Here is a 12,167-nt window from a genome sequence, read left to right as displayed (position 1 = left end):
TCACCCCAAAGCCTTTGTATCTCTGCCCTGCAGGTGAACAAGAGGCCTTCTGGCAACAGCAGAAAGACTTTGAAGACTTTACAGTTGGGCAGACATGCTGTACTACATACTGAAGGAAAAGTGGCATGGAAAAAAGCACTATTAATGATGAAAATAATAGCTGGAGTGACAATGTGAACAATTGTTCAGCCTCATTATGAAAAGATAGACGTGGCAGAAATGGAGGAGTTATACCATCACTTTCTAGTTTTCCATCTGTGTGTATTTTTGTAAATGATTGGAGTTAGAGAATCCAAATTGGACACAGCAAAATTTGCTTAAATTCCCCAAATATCTCAAAAAAAGTCTGCCGGATTTTAGGGGTGAGAAATTACATTTCAAATGGCAATAGAAATACCATCTGGTGTAAAAATATAAATAAGCTTGGTGTTATCTGCCAAATGTCTCAGTTTTACTACCCATCAGTTCAAAAATGACTTTGAAAGATAAAAATATGCAAAATATCAGGCCTCCATGAGATCTCACATATGTCACTATATATTTTGTTGTATTCATCTTTAAATGACAGAACAAAATATTACTAATGTTTGTTGGCACTGTCAATAACAACTTTCCAGTTACAAGTAAATTCATGTATTTATTACTTTGACATTTTTCACATATATGTGTTTTTTGGCATTCAGAAAAAAACCTATTTATATACTTGAGCCTAACAAATGGAAATGTGCCTACTTTTTTGCAGCATTTCAAAAGTTTGCATTAAATTCCCTTGACAGTTGCATGGAAACACATCCAGCAATGCCCCGTCGTGTATGTCCCACACTGGGGAGTTGTCACGATTCCCAGTCCACCCTTCAGATTCCAGTCAGTCTCTGTCTCATTTTCCAGTGTGACAGCTTGAGGTGTTTTATATGGAAAGTCATACTCACAGACCTGAAATGTCTAGCCTGCATAATAGGACATCCAGACCCCCTTACGATCACGCTGACTGGTGTGAGAGGTGCGAGAGAGGCACTTGAAATGGGTGGATAACAAATGACTTGCTGAAGACATAAAGCTTTAGAGCTGGTGTCTAGATTTATGCTGTACTATTAGCTCAGATATCATGCTCTAAAGTTAGATAGATAGCCTGCTTGTGAGACATGTGTCATTAGGAGTACTTCACTTTAATCTGTGTGTGGTGTGTGTGTTTTCTCACTCAGATCTGCATTTACTCACATGCACTTACACTATACACACACACACACACACACACACAAAGTTGGCTCATGCTTGGCAGTGGTGAGCGGTGATATCCCGTCCAGTGCAGCTGGTGTGCAGCCTCTAGGCAGCCCTGTGCTCTGGGAGGGAAGCCTGGTTTGATTTTAGTCCAGGGCAAACCAGGACTCTCGCATTCCTGCTTTTCAGTAGGAATTAGCATATTCGTTACTGCTTGGGAGATTGATACAAATATATGCTTACATATGTGCATTTGATGGGAAAGGCCGTGGAATAATGAAGTCTAAGGTGAGGCGCCGTTTGCCCTCAGGGCCGACCGGTGTGAAATTAAACATGACACTTTTTTTTTTTTCCCTCCCCCTCCCTCTCTCTCCTTCTCATTCTCCTCGCTTCATCTTCAAGCGAGCCGTTCCAAGCTGGAAAGTTCTGCTTCTGTTACATAAACTGCACCTCAAGACACTGAGGGGTCAGGAAAAAGGGAAGGAAAGAAGGGAGAGGGGTAAATAGACAGAGAGGACAAGACAAAAGTTGAGAGTATTGTGGGAAAGAGAGGCACAAAGATAAAGAGGATTTGGAATGGGTAAAACCTTTATCATCAAGAATGTCTACAGAGGGAAAAAAAACCCTCTTCATCAGATCCTGTAGAAAGAGGAAGAACAAAAGAGCAGGGGGAAATTGGAAGCAGAGGGAGGGCAGCTTAGCAGCTCCCATCCAAAAAGCCTGGAAGAAAGGCAAGGAGGAAAAAACTAAAAACAAGGCATCAAATGTCTCGGCTTCGGCCAGGGCTCAGGCCTAAAGCCTCGGATGGATGGAACTGGCCAGGTCACTTCTGATACAAAAAAGTGACCCGGCTTTGGACTGACTTCAACCTGTCATGTCTTCCCTCTGAAAATATGTTTTTTGAGTTAAAACAAGACTCACTGGTGATCCAGAACATTACAAAGGACTTTATTGTATAGTTTTGCTGGGTTGGGTCCATGATTTTTTGACATTTTTGAGCTTTTGAAAAGTGTGCGCATTTTACTAGCTTTCTGTTTCTCATTTCGCCATCACTTCTGATGACTCAAACAAAAGCTCGAGACAGCTTAAAAACTCTCACTCTCTCTTTAATGCACTGTGCATGCTAAATGATAGAGCAAGGTATGAGTTATTAGATTGAAAGGAAGTGCTCAACGGTTTGTCTGGAAGTGGGTGATGATTCATATTGCAAATGGCTTGCAGATGGAGAAGCAGGCTTTAGTGGGTACATGCTGCAACTGAATGCCAAATTAACTCAAAATTACCTCTCCGACCAAACCACATCCAAATGTATTTACTGCGAGGGCCCTATTCACATCAGTCTGAAAGAGAATGCTGCTCTCAGTCATTAAAACAACACATTCCTCAGTTGGTAAACAAGTGTGGGGTCTGTGTATTGCATAAGCTCCCAGAATGCACCAGAAAGGACTCTGTGACATCTATGAGCATCTTTTCAGGTGCACAGTGGAGACACGCTCATTAAATCAACCACCTCTTCCCACCACCTTACTGCCCGGGTCCATTATTCAGCCTGTCTGGGACTTTTTTTTTTTTTTTTTTTTTTTTTAACCATAAACAAATCGTCCACTGACTCATTGCGTTCTATTCATCCCTGAAATTTAAGGAGTGCTGTCCATCCTCCTGTCATCTCTCCCATTCCACTGACCAGACACAAAACACACACTCCGGAAAAATCTGGAAGATTGAATCTTTGGTCAGCACTTTGCTCACCTGAGAGACTGTGCATGTATACCCCAGGAGACGGGGCATTCCCGAAAGGCAGACTTTCACACAACATCCTTTCTCTGATTCAGAGACTTCTGGCCCTTCTCTTACACTCATCAGCAAAACATAAAAGAGAGGGAAGGAGAGAGGAATGCAATGGATGAAACGACCGGGATTGAGGAAATAAAGAAGACAAACTGTACGAGAAGCGGTGGATTGGTGTAGGAATAAATGGAGTGGAGGTTAGAAGAAGGGGGAATGCAGTATTCAATAAGTGCAGGTCAATATCAGGCTGTGCGCTAGGCTTTACTGTCACAGCGTGCCTTTCTCCATTTGTTTCCCATAACGGCCACATGGAAGCGTTTAGCCGGCTTAAAGCAGATCGGTGCACGTCGTCTCAGGTCCGTAACATTTGCTACTTGTTTGCCAGGGCTGTCCTAATAAAGTTTCCTGAAAAATATCAGGAGCTGCAAGAAAACGGTGTGCGCGCCGAGGGCAGGCGCCGAGCAAATTGTGCGCCCGAAGAAATGAGCGATGGGAAATGTCCTCCTCTGTGTTTGTGTGTTAAAACAACCACGTGAGAGGAGAGACAGAGAGGAGGGGGAAAGACTATAGACAAAAATAGTCTCTTAGAACCAATTCCTCATGGCTCAGGGAGAGTCTTAGGAGCCTTTTTCTGCTCATTTTCTCTTCCTGCGACAGCGGCGCGTGCAAAAGGAGTAGCAGTCCTTGGTGCACGGGCCTGGGGATATGAGGAGTGAAGTCATAAGTGAGTGCTGGTTAGTTTATAGTCTTCATGCCTACTTCTTCAACTGTGAAAACAATCAACACAGAACACTCAAGAGATATATGTTGGTATATATAATACGAAGGCTAGAAACAGAAAATGGCCTACTTGTGTATTTGGACAAGGTGCTTATAATGAATATAAACACCCACATGTGAGTATAGTGGTGGTAATACATTCACCATCACTGGTTGGGAGGAGGGCAGAAATTTATGCATATGTGTGCCTGTGTGTGTGTGTGTCAGGTTAAATTCCTAGGGAGCATATGGCAGAGTGATACAGGTTTTTGCAGTACACAATCCCAGCTGTCCGTCCCCCCAGATACAGGGGCTCTAATTCAGCCAAGTAATTTACATTGAGTGTCTGCACAAAAACCATTTCCTCCTCGCTTCCCGTCCAATATCCACATCACGGACCTACAGAATGCATAGATATGCGTTGAGAGCTCTCTTTATGGGCCGTGGGGCTTTTTGCATGCTGACAGCCCTCACCGAGCATCCACTTTCCAACTGTTTATCCTTTTAAATGAGCTCTGCTTCAGATGGGTGAGTGGGCAAAAACTTAACACGGGCGAATAAAACCCCACCCTCATACATCTTCCCCGGGATTTTAAAGAACAAAGTCCGCATGTTGTCATTGGTCGTTTAATCTCAAGCCAAATCGCGAAAGCTCATCTGAAACTGGGCCTTTTCATTTATGTTTTCTGGCATTTCCAGCCTATACACCCACATAGAGGAGAATGCATGTCTACCACAGTACCAATTTTTGGCCAGCAACCTACAGGTACATGACCTCAGCTGTGTACTAATTCAGTAGGAGGTGAACAAAGTTGCCTGCAACTACAAACTGTCATGCACACAGCAACCTCTGGTGGTTGTTTCGAGAATTCACTTAAGATACTTGAAAACTGTAACAGAAAAATATATATATGCGTGCATATGTGCGTGTGTGTGCAAGTTTCCAGTGACTAATAAAAGGCAGATTTCTCCAAAAGGAAATCTTTATCTAACAATGTCAGCCTCTAAGTAGATTTGTGAATTTGGTTCTGATATATTGTACAGTTACTCATTAAAGCACTGAGGAGAATGAGAAAAACATGGCCAATGTTCTCATGGTATCCAGACCAAATTCTTTGTGCTTCTAAAGGGGGACTAGGGATGTTTTGTGTGCATGCCTGCATATGTGTGTGTGCGTGCGTGTATGTGAATGGCCGCTTCTGTGTTCTGTGATTGACGAGGTGCGCAGTGCGTCTGACTAGGAAGTTGTGTTCGTGACTTCTGCATGATGTAAAGCCATTCACAGGTGTTACAGCCAGAACCGAGCACTGGTGAGATTTTTAATGTCAGGCTGCCCTTCCATCTATATACACACACACACACACACTCACACACACACACACACACACACACACACACACACACACACACACACACACACACACACACACACACACACACGTTCAAGCACAGATTGCTTACATGTACCCTGAACAAACATATGACAGGCATTAGGTCTGTTGTTGTTTGACCTTGTAGGGCTGCTGTGGTACTCTGAAGGAATAACACTCCCAAGAATTGACAAGGTGGAGGTCCAGCGGACAGAGTGTGTGCGTGTGTGTATAGGATGTGTGTGACTAGCTAACCTGTTCCAGGTCTCCTCACCGGTATGTTATGAAGTGTCACCTCCCTCCACCCTCACAACTGCAAACACACTTACATACTACACTGGGAAAGCCACGGCTTAATATCAAATGTCAGATTTATTTAATGACATATCCACTTAAATTAATACGCTGCTCAGTTTGCAGCAACAAAGATTATGATTTTGTAAAAAAAAAAAAAAAAAAAAAAAGTGTAAGGGTTTCCAGCCTTGCACAAGAAAGACATTAGACAAAGAAAATGACGCACCATTCTTTCAAGTCATATGACATCAATTGGGGAGACATTCACTTTCCATATGGGATAGTGACAGATAAATGGTCCAAGGCGTTTTCCTTTGTCTCCACAATGACTGCTACCCCTTAAGTACAGACTTAACATGAACTTTTCCAGTGAGAGAGAGACCCAAAATGGCTCTCGAGAGTTAGTGCTAAGGACTTTTCTTTTTTTTTGTATCCAGGAGAGATTCAAGGTTGCACAGCCATTTACATTTCATGGGGTGTTTTTCTAATAGAATACCATTTTTCTTTCTTCTTGGCTGAATTAAAATCTTTGCATCCTCTCCTTAGAACCCAGGTTTTCAAAAAGAAACCCAAGGAGGAGGGATCCCAACCAAGTATCCTCCTTTAATACCAAGACATTCAGACTGACACAAACAACATCAAGGTTATAAGAAATTAAAAGATATTTTCGGGCTATTGAGGTGCACCACTCACACTGATTTCTTGAGTACTCTCCTTTCATTCTTTCAGTCTGTAAGTGTGAATATTCCTTCCGTTCCTCCATCCCACTGAATGAAACAAAGATAGAGGGAGGGGTTGAAACATGTATTTCCATCTCTTTATCACTCATCTCCAGCAGGCAGGTTCTCTTCGATCCTCTTGATGAACTTCATGCGTATTTCTGTCACGTTGTCCCCTCTCAGAGTGTCCTGGGCAAACCTCACGTCCACTGCCATCTGGACCTGAGGCAGATTCATAATTACTTTAATGGACCAGGACAGCAGAACACAGTAAAGGGACATCATCTGCTGTGAGACACAGGGTCTGTGTCATCTTTTAAAACGCTTCTCGAAGCAGGGACACATTTTTATATTGTTCAATTCTGTGCCAGTTTTATCCCTATTATGATTTTGCTGTTGCTATTTTTTCTTCGAAATTTTATTCTAATTTGTCTGTTTCCTTTCTCTTGTATTTGTATTGAACTACTTAACTAATCTGATTTTAAATGCACTTTGTATTGGTTGTTTTGAGAAGCACTACATAAATAAAGTTGTGTATTCTCATTAAAATACTAAAGAGCTTCATTCTAACATAAAAACATTGATTACAAAATAACTGATGGCAAAAAACAAAACAAAATTAAGTTATAGAACATTTTTAAGAAGAGTAAGAAACATTAGCAGTAAGACAATGTGCATTGACTGTGCAGACCTGTTTATATCTATTATAAACACAAACTTAGGGAAACTGAACCTTTGGTTTATATACATGTTATCTAATGTTTGGGAATGAAACTCTTCATATACAGTCAAACCATGTAAATATGTATTATAGGGCTGGGTGGTGTAGGCAAAAATGTCATAATATCTTTGACTGAATACCTTGATCTCAGTATTGTAAGGATGACTACTGGTGCTTTCATATATTTGATATTTGATATTTACAAAGATGAGATTTTTGCCAACAGTCATTAGTAATGTGGATATGGTGACCAAGCAGGTAGAGGCAAATAACAGAACAGCTACAACAGACTACTAAGTTCAGGAAATTGCATCCCTTTATTCCCTATAATACAGCCTTTAAACCCAGGAAAAGACAACACTTATGTCATATTATAATTACAATATTCAAAATCCAAGGTATCTGGACTCATACCAGGTTATTGATTATAATATCGATGTATCACAAAGTCCAAACCTGTTGCATTGACCTTACCATCTCCAGTGCTCCTCTGAGGACACCGCACAGCAGGTTGGAGTAGATCAGTGTGCTGTGGTTGTCTGGCAGCTCCACAAAGTCTACCAGGGGGTTGTTCTCCAGGATGAGGGAGAATTCATCTCCTGCTGGGCTCCAGTTGGTCACACTGGGGGTGATGCCCAAGTACATCTTGAATGCAACCTACCAGAACAGAACATGGTAAAACTGGTGATTACTTGACTTAAAAGAGTGAATTCCAGCATTCTGCAAAATAGCAGTGGTCCCTTGTACATTTCATTACCTCAAGTGCCCCAATCTGGTCATATACTAAAACCTCCACAGTCAACAGTGCAAGACAGAAACTGGTTCATAGTTTAGTTTTCCATCACTAAATTGTTGAACTTCCAAGACCTATACATATGTAACGTGAGGTTTTTTTTTCCTTGCCCAAAATTTTTAAACACACCTCAGATTGAGATGTGTTATTAGAGATTATTAGCTTGTTTTATTCAGGGAAATGTACATAATGCAAAATAAATGTTAATAGTTGAATAACCAGCTTCTGTTCCTTACCCTAACCCTAAATCGAGGCTGACAAAATCCCATGATATTCCATGACCTGTCCCAAGAACATATTAAATTTCGTGACATTCCCTGCCCGGAACAGACTTTACAAATTCCATGCCTCGACCATGAGAACCTTGTTGGTCTATGCTCTGAGGCCACATCTCCTAACGCAACACTATTCACAGTGTAATACTGTAGAAAAGACAACAGACCTCTTCACACATGTTCAACTGCGGAATGATTGAGGTGGTTTCAGAGTTTAGCTAAGGGGGGGTCACACAATACGCACAGGCTGGGCTATCACTGCACCTTCCAAACCACTGTCCCATTGTAGGACTCCATTTACAGACAAGACCCCTCTCCTTTTGACCAAGAGCCAGTTCCCTCCGCTAGTGTGAGGTTACATCTGTGGAATGACTCTGCTAGTGAGCAGAAGCACCTTGAGAACAGCTGGAGTGCTGAATGCTATTAGTCTAGCCTCAGAGCGGCCTTTCCGCCTGCATCTGCCTCTGTCTTTTAGTTAAAATGGCTGTCTGACTTTTATGAAACAAGACAAGGAAGTGCTAAAACAGTCACACACCTGCGATCCTCAGGGCAGGAATGAAAGGAAAGTGGAAAAGAGGCAGGCAAAGGACTGGCAAGGGGTTCACAACTGAGTGTCTCATTAAAACCGCGATATGGCCAGATGATTAAAAGAATGACAGGACTACTGTGGCTTTTCATGAAGAGCACAGCTGTTGGAGAGTTCAGAAAAAGTGGAACATGGACAGTGGAGCAAAAGAGGGGCGCTTCTCTTTTTAGTCCACGTGTAAGTGAACCTCACCTTCTGACCATCAAGGTAACTAAGACTCCAAGAAAAAGGGAATGGGATCTTGCCATGAAGCGCAGAAATGATGCAGTGCTGCAAACCGGCAGTGAAAACTCAAGTTGAAGTCTTCCACCCTGGTCCTTTCTCATTTACGGAGTCACAGTCTTACCACAGGTTGTCCCACCACTGCCTGTCCCCTCTCTGCCTCCGTCTCGAGCCTGTACCAAAAAGATCTCTCTCCTCAGTCTGTCTTTTTTGCCCTCCCCTCTTTCTCCCTCTTCCTCCCTTCATCTTGGTAGACGTCCATGGTCACGCTCTGATTGGCCTGGAACCTCCACGTTACCTTAGCAATGACATCGGCCGTTTCTCGGAAATCCTGACACCTGCCGACGCTGGAGCGTGCCAGGAAGTCCTCGATCAGACGCACTCCGATGTTATAACCCCTGTGAAAGAAAGACGGAGAGAGATAAAGTCATCCCCCTCGTTAACATTCTGGAAAGAGACTCGGAAAAAATGGACAAAGCCCTACACAGAAAGCAGAGAGGGAAATAGGTTAGGCAGCACTGTAGAGAGATAGAAGACAGTTCCAAATGTTACAAGACATTCCTGCTTTGTGCACTTGGCAAAGGAAAGTAATTCTGATTAGGCGGTCGGGGTTACTTATCTTAACTATCGAGTTTGAAGCCAAGTGATGCATCCTGATCCTAGCATGGTCTGCCTCGGACCGGCAGGGTAGAAACTGGCAGAGTGGGCGCTGCAGACCCACTGCCTTCAAAGGCCAGGTAAGACTAGCCTTGTCTCACAGAATTACTTAGCTCAGAGAAAGCTTACGGAAAAAAGGGTAAAGTGCCACTGCGAAACCAGAAAAGTGAAGCGCAGCCAATCCAGGAGCGCTATCGAGCATGATCGGATGATTGTTACTTCAGAGCTTAATCTTAATTTGTGTGACCACTTTTCCTGGTGTGACCTCGCAAATATTTCCTCTCCCCAAAGCACATATCAATGTTCTTTCCTTGAAAAACTAATGAAAGGAGAAGAATGATAAGAAAAAGACCACTGACAATGAGATGTGAGAGATGATTAACACCTGTCTATTTTATCCCTCTGCCTCAGGCTGTGTCTAGAGATCACATGAACAGAAAGCAGCAGAAATGTGTCAGAGTAGTTTGTGTGTGTGAGGGGCGGGGGTAATGTGAGACACCCAATAGACCACAAATACACCCTCTAATCTGTCAGCTAAGTCTGGAATCGAACAATTCTAAGTGTAAGGCCGCAGAACAAACATTTCAGAAGTTTAATATAGGTTTAGAAGTTTATTCATGCCTGAAACAGTGTATGTACTCACCTTACAAACTACAAACACACAACATCTCTCTCTCTCTCTCTCACACACACAGAGAGGATACAGAATCGTCAATCTAATAGACGGAGAGCAGAACAATAGACTGCATACTGACATACAACAGAAGAACACACACACCACTGCTGTCATGTAATGTCAGAGCTCTGAGTTGCCTATCACTGGATTTACATCCAACTATTTTTATGAAAATAATGTATAAAATTAGACCAACTGATGGGAAATGGCAATATTGTGATACAGGAAAATATGTGATGAATTAAACATAAAGCAAATTGTGTGATGAATAAAACTGTAATGTCATAAAAATGACGTACTGGAAAGATTTATCTTCTTGTGGATGCACTCACTTACATAATTCAGGAAGCCCAATTATATGCTTCAGCCCAGCCAGTTTAAGCACACCTGGTATTCATTTTTTGCAGAATTGGTTGTTAAAAAAAATAAATAAAATAAATAAAAAATACAGCTGAATGCAAAAGTAACTGATGACAATGTTTGGGGACACTCACATCTTGTCCAGCTGTTTATTGACTTCCTCGTCGTTCTCGTAGTCTTTACAAAGCTGGGTGACCAGCGCCCCGTAGGTGAGTGTGAACAGCTCAGAGTTCTGCAGAAGACAGCAACAAAACATCAACATTCACTTATAATGTGAGCACTTACATTAATCAAACTGGAGGGAGGTAACAACATATACAAGATTCAGTGGGAGTAGTATGCTAGATAGGAGGAACTGAATGTAATAAAAATATAAACATAAATTACAGAAATATCAAATATAAAGTAAACAGGATAAATAGGCACTGAATGGGAAGTAAGGCATTATGTGTAACTGCATATCGTGTGTGCATGGGTCACAGTCTTGGTTATCTCTGGAGTATATGTATGGAGTTATGACTTCAAAGTGGCTGTGTGGTCAGTAAGCAGTTTTTATATAATGTGCAATCAGTGCAAACATACATACTAACAGCAAAATCAGAATCAGAAATACTATATTGCTCCCCGTGGGGAAACTGTTGAAATAACCAAATACTAAATGGTCATGAAAGGTCAACATCCACAGAGTATGTTTTGAACAGAAGCATCCAGTTAAACAAGGCTGGCATGCTTTTAATCTAACAATGACCAGCTACTCGACAGCCTGAGGAAAAACACTGTGACCCATTTTTCCTCCATTTCCAAGTAAATCCCACTGAGGCAGCCCTTAGACACCAAATCAAGGCTGAGGCAGAAAGCATGCAGGCGAGATGGGTCCTGGCCTAATAATTAGTACCCCCTTGTGAATTAGGGGGAAATTAAAAGGTCCTTGCTGTTGACATTGTAACTGCTTAAGACGAGGACGCACGTAGCCCATTTACAATGCAAAAATGCAGATACATCGCAAAGTCGACGACATTATAACCCAGTAGTACACACTTGACAGTAATGTTTCTCAAAGTAAACCTGCTAGCAAGAGGGAGACGCACAGCTACTTAACGTCACTTCCGCTGTTCAGTCAAAGTCTAATTTTTTCAACAAATGTAAAATGTTTTCCTTCTTACAGCTCCAATTGTCGGACACAAATATAAAGGAGTGACTGACAGAGAAAGATAGCTAGGGCAAAGTAATGCATAACGTTAGCTAGCTAGTATTTTTTTTTTCCTAGCAAGGCGACGACATTTCTGATTGACTGACATGAAGTCTCTACAGCCTTTCACTAATGTTAACCAAAACTAATTTATGCTTAGTAATAATCTTAACCAAAAGGCCAAAATGACCACTCGACATATGAAAAATTCGCCTACGTTGGGAAAAAAAAAACCTACGCTAAACATTTTGCTAGCTAGATGGCTAGTGCTAATCTTGGCAGAGTCGCCTACCATCTTCTTGTTGTCTGTTGTCCGGTTGGATTGCCTGGACATGGTGGATTATGTTACAGGCAAACAGGAGTAGAGACTCGATATTAATCCTTTATTTATTTGTTTCTCGCTAAGCAGTTGTTCCTGTAATCGTCAGTGCTGTTGCACTTGTTTTCCTCACTGTCAAACTTGTGTAAAAGGCCAGAATAAAAGACTTCCTGTCTACCATAAAAATAAACCTTCATAAGATTACAAATGTGTCCCGATGC

The 12,167-nt window shown here is 41.9% G+C and overlaps 1 protein-coding gene across 1 annotated transcript; it reads right to left on the bottom strand.

The window, feature by feature from the left end:
- Positions 1 to 5,588: 5,588 nt before the first annotated feature.
- Positions 5,589 to 12,106, bottom strand: trappc3 (trafficking protein particle complex subunit 3). Its single transcript, XM_030064146.1, has 5 exons — positions 11,920 to 12,106; positions 10,573 to 10,670; positions 9,044 to 9,143; positions 7,344 to 7,526; positions 5,589 to 6,370 (listed from the first exon to the last, which is right to left on the bottom strand). Exons 1-5 carry the CDS (start codon positions 11,959 to 11,961, stop codon positions 6,251 to 6,253), a joined length of 543 nt encoding a protein of 180 aa, XP_029920006.1. The 5' UTR covers positions 11,962 to 12,106; the 3' UTR covers positions 5,589 to 6,250.
- Between the last annotated feature and the right edge of the window lie 61 nt (positions 12,107 to 12,167).

Source organism: Myripristis murdjan, chromosome 11 (assembly GCF_902150065.1).
Source record: "Myripristis murdjan chromosome 11, fMyrMur1.1, whole genome shotgun sequence".
In the NCBI taxonomy this organism is placed as follows: Eukaryota; Metazoa; Chordata; class Actinopteri; order Holocentriformes; family Holocentridae; genus Myripristis; species Myripristis murdjan.
Note: the sequence above shows the minus strand (reverse complement) of the source record. Positions and strands in the feature narration are given on the sequence as shown.

Bases quoted from the DNA above. Each gene is read 5' to 3' on its own strand.
- trappc3 (XM_030064146.1), bottom strand. From the start codon at position 11,961: ATGTCCAGGCAATCCAACCGGACAACAGACAACAAGAAGATG. The intron at 10,671-11,919 runs GTAGGCGACTCT...TGTCTTCTGCAG, and splicing joins CAACAGACAACAAGAAGATG to AACTCTGAGCTGTTCACACT. The intron at 7,527-9,043 runs GTAACGTGGAGG...CTGTTCTGGTAG, and splicing joins CGGCCGATGTCATTGCTAAG to GTTGCATTCAAGATGTACTT.